At 38.9% G+C, this 7971-nt stretch overlaps 1 protein-coding gene across 1 annotated transcript in view; it reads left to right on the top strand.

The window, feature by feature from the left end:
- The first annotated feature begins 7 nt into the window (after nucleotides 1–7).
- Nucleotides 8–7971, top strand: part of AIG1 (androgen induced 1) — a 130454-nt gene continuing 122490 nt past the window's right edge. Inside the window, exon 1 of the mRNA XM_035899763.1 lies at nucleotides 8–367. Within this exon, the coding sequence (XP_035755656.1) occupies nucleotides 71–367 (297 nt within the window). The 5' untranslated portion in view covers nucleotides 8–70. The remainder of the gene's footprint in view (nucleotides 368–7971) is intronic.

The following is a 7971-nucleotide window of genomic DNA, read 5'->3' as shown; positions in this document are numbered from 1 at the left end:
CAGCGGCCGTGGGGAAGGTGCGCCCGACGCCCGGTCCCCGCAGTGCTGATGCTGTGTTTCGCCTTTTTTAATGGCTGACAGTAAACACCAGAACCTGCCGGTCCCAGCAGTTGGCTCCCGTGTGCTTGTCAAAACAGAAAACATGTCTTGCTCCCTTTGGCCCATCCGAGGAAACCACCCCCGACAGGTGCAAGCGTGTGAGAGTGACACAAAAAACGCCGGGCCACACAACTTGCCTGATCCAGTTAGTCTTGGTCGCAAAGCCATCAACGAGCCTACGAAGCAAAAGATGTTGCATTTCACTTCTCTGCATAAGGGTCCCGAACTGGAACAGTCAGGAGCATGCTGGCCTGCTGAGAAACACCAGGTGCTGGCCAGGGGCAATTTTTGCCCTGAGCTTGCTAGCCTTGCTGCCTGCACCACCGTGTTCCCCTAGTGCAGGTGGGAGGAGAGGGGGCGGGCGGAAGAGAGGAGATGGCAGGAGAAACTTGGTTCCTAATTCAGAAGTACGATAGCCAACTTAAACCTAGTACCTAGACCAAAAGTTTTTTTTCTTTGAATCCACAGTGTAAATAGGTGAGAAGTTTTGCAGTTCCTACCAAGCTACAGAAAAGTCCCAAAATGCAAGTATTTCAGTGCTTCCGAGTGATAAAACCTCTCTCAGAACCTCACTGTAGATTGACAAGTATTGCTACTGTTGCCAACGCACGTCATATCCAGTCGGTAGGTTGAGTTTGTGAGTTTGGAGAACCAGCTCGAACACTGTTAACCTGGCAGGTCAAGTGTGCAAATTTCTGTATCGGGATTAAGCTAAGGTTCATTGAGCTCCATATTTTATTTGGAGAGAAGAAACATCTACCGTATTTTGCATTTAGCCGGGATAATTTTTGCGTCGGGTGCCAAAAATTTGCTGGATCTCCGAGATCCACAGCCATAACAAGTGCTTTTACTGCGATTGTAAAAGGGCATCTTAAGGCCTGGTGTTTTTCTGGAAGGCAAAGTAGAATCTAATTTTTTTTTTTCCGTTTGGTCTGCTGAACAGTACTGTCAGTACTATTAATGGGTAGAAGTTAGCGTCAAGTCCCAGTAGGTTAGGGGGGAGCTGTTGACTTCAACGGCACTTGAATTGGAAGTGAACCAACTAAAATGAAAAGCCAATGATCTTGTCTTTGAGTCTCCTTCACCTTTTTCTCTGTTCTCCTAGCCCTGACAGTTGGTTGACGATTAAGTGAACTAAGGCTGTCATACAGTGAAAATAACATTTGACAGTACATGATATTCATCGTTTCCCAAAAATTACAGCCTGCTGTCTGTGGCAAGTTCATGTGGACTTTCCTGTCAAAGCATGCACATGGTTCAGGCTATTTGTGTCATGGCCCAAAAGGTCAAGGTAAATACGTAGTGCTTTCTAAAATGTCTGGAACAGTTATCAACTGCAGCTAGTCATTTCAGTCCTTTAGCTAATAGTTTCTCATAGTCAAATCCGAGAGTTGAGAAATGGTTAGCAATTCCTTAGAGTCTTCAGTCCTTCCAAATAACACACAATTCAACGACTTGAATGCCTTTCACAGTGACTAGCCAGCACATAGACCTCTCCACTTGTTGACAATATTTGCTTATGTCCAAATGGCCCTGATAGCATCTTACCCAAGCAAATCTGTCTTTCTGTCTCCTGGGACAACTGGAAGACTTGAAGAAACAAAAGCTGTTAGATTCCTGAGGAGGATACCAGGAGGCATGGTTGGAGGATGTTAGGCACATTTCCAAAATACTCTATGTTGACTAAGTCTTGAAAAGCTCTTCCATAAGTTTCAGCTTCCTCAACCATGTGCAGTGTTCCTGTGTCAGTCACATTCAAAGGCTGCCTAGACAAAATATCATCAATGCCAGAGTCTTGGCAGACGTGTGTTCTTGCTACAGATTGTACCTCCGCAAGCAGGGATTTCATCTTTGACATCACAGAAGCACGTAGAAGTTCTTTCTGTTTCCAAAAACTGCTACCAGTTTTTGAAAAAAGTGAGTTTATGACTTGAATCTGAAAAGTAATTTGGATTTTTTTTTTTTTCATCTGTCCATTTGTAAAGAGGCATTCCATTCTCAGCATCAGTAAATGTCTTGGAGATTTAGGTAGCTGGCTTTGCAGAAGTGCTGTGTGAAGTGATTTACAGTTACCTGCAGGTGGTACAATTTTGAATCGAATTATGTAAAACTAGTAGTTTGGACTCTAAAACACAAGACACAGTAAGGAATCCTAAATGTATACATTAAACTGAACAGTAGATTTACAGCCCTCACGCTGTTTACAGAAGTTGAGCATTATGAGGAAGTTGTTTAATACAAAGCTAGAGACCATAATGTCCCTGTCCATCTGTAATATTTTGGATGTTCATACATAAGCGAGATTTTCTTGGATGCCAGTGTTTATGTTTAATCTCTCCTGTACTTGAATTAAGAAAAAAATAGGCGCAACTGGTGACTTCTTTTAACTGCTGTCATTCTGATGACTGACTCCGGTTTTTTGCGGTTGTGCCTGTGGTGGCAACATTCCCTAAAACACCTGTGTCAATGGAATATTTTTCTTGCTTATGAAGCAATGTACTGGCAGTATGTTTTGCCATTACACTGGTGATGCTTCTCGCTGTTGCTACTAACAATCATTTCTCCACTTCAGATTTTCTCCCTGGTACAGGAGGTGGTAGGTACTTATCCTGCTTATTCAAAAGATGGTAAAGATATCTGCCTACTACCCATGGATTCCAAAACACTTAGAAAAGAGAACAGGATCCGGCATACACTGCAACCACACATCTGCCTTTTTATAAAGACTCATTTGTTGAGAGATCCGTTGCACCAACTTGCCTAAAATGGCAGGTTCCTTGCTGTTGCAGGGGTTAAGTTTTGTTCTTCAGGTTCTCTTGGCTCTCTTACTGTTGTTGTGAGAGGGAGCAAAAATAAATAGAATTTGTATTCTGTAATAGAGGGGAGTCTGTGGGTGCCAAAGGAAGACCAGTTCTACCCTTTGTGTTCAGGTGTGTATGATAGTTAGCAGAAAAGTAGCTTAGAGTTAAGTAAGGGGTGTGCTGGTCTAAATAGCTTCTAATCTTCATTCTGCAGTTTCTGTGAAAACCTTTTTCCTCAAAGAAGCTAGAATAAACCAAGATACTATTGCAGATACATACGCATGCATTAACAAAATACTGTTTGGTTTGGGGTTTTTTTAGCCTTAAGGTCTCTGATAGTCTGAACAGGGTAGTTATAGATACAAAAAGCAAGGATAGATTTTTGGAAGCAGTCTCAAGTGTTATGTTTTATGATTATGATTAATGGTCCTATTTTGAATAACAGAATGCTAATGTGAGCATTCATACAACTGGGTTCAAGGAAGCCCAAGCTAGAGAGAAATTGATTTTGCTCATCTATAACTCTGCCTGGCCTTATACTTTTATTATTCCTTTGAAAGAAATAGCAGGATGACTGTGTGTGAACTTCTATACATTGTCTGGCAGATGTAGTTCTACAAAAAACAGGTATAAGCTCTGTTCTCCAGCACATTTTTTGCTAGTATGTTGCATTTGTTTTGCAGAAAATGCCTTTAGGTTTAGTTTTATTAAGTTTAAATAAGTCATCAGAACTTAGTTCCTTTCTTGTCTTTAGAAAATTTCAGAGGGGCATGTTAACAATAGGACTAGAAACCAGAGTTGGCAGATTTGTCATTTACTTATTTAGTGTATTTAATTAGTTATTAAATTATATGAGATACAGTTACTAGACAACAAAAAAAGACAGCAGCTTAACAAAGCATGGCTAAAAATGACAGGTGATTTGTGCCCGATTTGGATTTAGTCGTGCTGATAGGAAACAAGATGACCAGAAAATGTCAGAGGCCAGAAGATTCAGAATTAGGGAGTAATAAACTGTGCCATTGGTGCAGTATCTGAATTTGAGCAAGTTTCCTTGCTAACCATATGGGTTAAACTTTACACAACACAGAAGACAAAAGTGAAAACACGTTCCACATTCTATGGAATACAACTATGACTCTTGCAGGATTTCCTTTAGTAAAACGAATTTCACCTTCTGCTTTCCTCTTTAATCGTCTGTAAAGTTACCCTGATACTCAAGTGTTTTATGGCTTCTGGGTGAAAAGATTAGAGAAGTGTGAAATACTATTACGTGTTGTTCCCAGGGGTAATTCATCACCAAGTCTAAATATCTGTCTTCTTACTATAACAGAAAATACAGTGAACGGAGTGTTTATCAGTTTATAGAGAAAGAATGGCATTGGTTCTTGAGGAATAACAAGGTGAGGTTTCTAATGGTGTTTAATGTATCTGAGAGAAAAGGCAACGATGCAAGTAAGGGAGGCATTTAATAAGTGTGTTTTAGATCTTTCTTTTTCCCCTCTCAGGCTGTAAACATGTCAGAGAAACAGTTATGTATAGTGCTGTCGATGAAGTCATAAAAATGTAATAGTATCACCGCTTCTTATTCATAGACCCATGTTTTCCATTTGCTTTTGGTAGCGGTATTGCAACTTGAGTGGAATTTGAGCACTACATTGAAGAGTTCCATTTTCACATTGCATTAGCATGTATTTATTTTACAGTTGGACTTAACATATGTTGAACATTTAATTTGGGAATTCTTAGGAACGTTATGGCTGTCTTGAAATATTTGTGTTGGCAGTAGGGTTGACGGGAAAGGAAGAGAGTGGAAGAGAGGAGAAATTGGGATCACTTACTATGATGATAGATTTAACTAATGTCAGTAATAGTATTTTATAACTTGGAGTAGGTAAGTGATAGGTAACAGTGCTATGTTATAAACCAGTGTAAAGTCTGTAGAGTTTTGACAGAAGAGTTTCAAATTATGACAACTTCAAGAAGTTGGTTTAGTACTCTTTCTGTTCCCCTTTGAAAAAAAAAATCCTATTTATGTTGTATTACAGTTGAATGATTTTCTTTACAATTTTATTATAGTGGTAAGGATAACTCAGATAATCTGATATGCCTCCATATGGCAAAATAGTTAAATATTTTAAACAATTAGTTTAAACAACAGCAACGCATCTCGTGTTCTATGTTAGTGTTCTATGCTGAGGTCAAAGTTGGGGTTCTGAGCTGTCCTAATTTGTTGTTACTATAAGTATATAGCAAAGTATTTAATCGATGTATTTTTGCCCTTATATTTGTGTTATCTTAACGAGGCCATATAAGCTTATACAAGAAATAAATTTTGAGAGATTGAGCTTCTTAAGTTGTAGTAAATATCTATATAACCCATCGATAATATTCTTAACTAATATAGATATTTGCAAACTTAGTGTTTTAAATTAAAAATATTTTTAATAAAAATCAGATTCCACTTGAATCTTTGCAGTTGCATCAGCCTGTTGTACAAAGACTTTTAGGGTAGAAATCCATGTGGGTAATATTTGTTTTGTCCTTAGGCTGAAAAAAAAAATAAAGAAACTTGATCACTCGTATCTGAAAATGGGGAAACACTCACACGATAAAATTCTTTTATTATTGGCATGATAGAAAATTCAAATGTGCCAGTATGTCACAATACAACAAAATATAAAGTTGTTTAAACCTATAAATAGAAAACCCCCCATCTTTATGAAATTACAAAACCCTGACATTCCACTTAAGTTAGTTTGCAGATTTGAACAAAGTAAAACCACAATAAAATGTAATAAAACAAAGTTGAAAAAGTAGGCAATTCTGCAGTGTATTAAACATGATATAATGTAGATTCACTACAAGGCATCATGCTGAGTGTGTATTTACCTGAACAAAAATATAAAAGAAAAATATCTCAGATTCCTTCCATCACATGCAGTCTTTTCTGTGCTGCAACTTCCCATATTTAATAATTGGAGTTGTCAGTGCCTGCCTATCCTAATGCAGTATTTAGAAAACATTTTTCTAATTGCACTACTTTAATACAGACTCTGATGTTGGGAGGAGCTCAGCATGGGTGGAGAGTTCCTTGTCATTTGGAGTTTTAATTGCTAATGCAACTCCACAGTCAGTAAATGTTAAAAAGGTCAATACCAGTGACAGGTTTGTACAATTCCTGCAGAATTCAACAGTGAAACAAATATTGGTGTGTAATAAGTTCACATTGGACATTTCTGTATTTGCAACAAAACTGATGTTATTGCTTGCAATACACACATGAAAAACATTGAGTTCCTCTCAATATGTTTTTTTTTCTTTTAAGTATATGAATCTGAGGCGTGGTCTTCTCACCTTGCATGTCCAGGTATATATATGGCATATGAGGTAGAAACAAAATTGACAATGCCTTGGCTTATTTTGAAGACCAAAGTGAAGCACAAACTCCTTGTTCACTCTTCAAATGGGTGAATATGAAAAGCTTTCTTCCTTTTAATGAAAACTTTTTCAAATTTTGCCTTATTTGCCTGCATTTATTTGAATACCTATGTTTTTCCTCTACCATATTTTCCAAAGCTCTGAATTCGTTAGTCTTCAAAGCCTTATGGCCTTTGTTCTATTACTCTTACTATGTATGATGCAAGATTTTTTCAACTTGATGTAGTTAAATTCGCAACCACTGAAAAAGCTGTGTTTAACTTTAGTGGATGGAAAAGTTAACTGAAGTCAGGAGAAAAAACAAAGTCAGTTGCAAGCTGAAGTAAAGCATCCAGCCTTTTCGGAGAGGAAGAAACTAAAGTAAATTAAAATTTACAAACATGTTTTGGTAAGACTTAAAAAGAAGTCCCTCTCCCAATTATAACTGTGATTAAGTGTTTACAAGGTTTTCATCAGCATTTTGCCAGTTACCTCAGGATATTTTACACTCTCTTGGCATATAGTTGGCATTGCTAGTTGGGGTTTTTTTGCAGTATACTGCAAAATTTAGAGTTTCTGTTGGCTGGAAACAGGTTAATCTCATGTGGAATGCTAGGAGAAAATTAGAACTTGATTTTCATTTGTATGAAGGCTCCTTCTGGCAACTTAGGTAAGTCCATGTGATTTTCCCTTGAGAGTTTGAAAGCAACATTTGAATGCCCCTAGTTGCATTCCCTGAACGCCTTCTCTTGCCTCTGCCTTTGCAAACATCCTGTTTACAGTGGGATTTCCAAACAAATACTTGCCAAAAAGCTCAGTTGTGTGATAATTTCCACTTAGATCTGTGTGCAACTGACATAGCTCAAGTATTTTTCCCGCAATTGTCTGTCAGGCTGGTTGTTTAAAAGTGCCTGAGGACTCTCTACAGCATAGCTTAAAACAAAACTAGTACCGCTGGCTTTTTAGTAGCTGAATATTCGGTGTCCTGGTAAGGATAATCTAGAGTAGAATGTGCAGAAGAGAAGAATGGCAAATCCTTTGCTAATTCCATGCTAACTGGTAAAGCACAAGGGGTGGTGGTTTTTTTGCAATGATTTAGTTTAAGTGAAACAATTAAGAGGCTGAACCTTACCTCTACAAATGCTGCTGGATACTCAGACTGTTTGAGTTGGTTGTGCAGGGACTTAGCAGAGAATCAGTTTTACTTTGTTAGGAATTACACAGAATCACAGAATGGCAAGGGTTGGAAAGGACCTTGGGAGACCACCCAGTCCAACCCTCCTGCTAAAGCAGGTTCACCCAGAGCATGTTGATGGTGTGACGTCAACGGTGGACAGAGGGAAACCAATGGATGTCATCTATCTGGACTTCTGCAAGGCCTTTGACACGGTCCCCCACAACATCCTTCTCTCTAAATTGGAGAGCTATGGATTTGATGGGTGGACTGTTCGGTGGATAAGGAACTGGCTGGATGGTCGCATCCAGAGGGTAGTGGTCAATGGCTCGATGTCCGGATGGAGACCGGTGACGAGTGGTGTCCCTCAGGGGTCCGTACTGGGACCGGTGCTCTTTAACATCTTCATCAATGACTTAGACAGAGAGATCGAGTGCACCCTCAGCAAGTTTGCGGATGACACCAAGCTGAGTGGTG

This window comes from Egretta garzetta, unplaced genomic scaffold, assembly GCF_000687185.1.
Source record: "Egretta garzetta isolate BGI_Z169 unplaced genomic scaffold, ASM68718v1 scaffold397, whole genome shotgun sequence".
Lineage (NCBI taxonomy): Eukaryota > Metazoa > Chordata > Aves > Pelecaniformes > Ardeidae > Egretta > Egretta garzetta.
The sequence above is the reverse complement of the archived record's forward strand: the minus strand, read 5'-3'. Positions and strand labels throughout refer to the sequence as shown.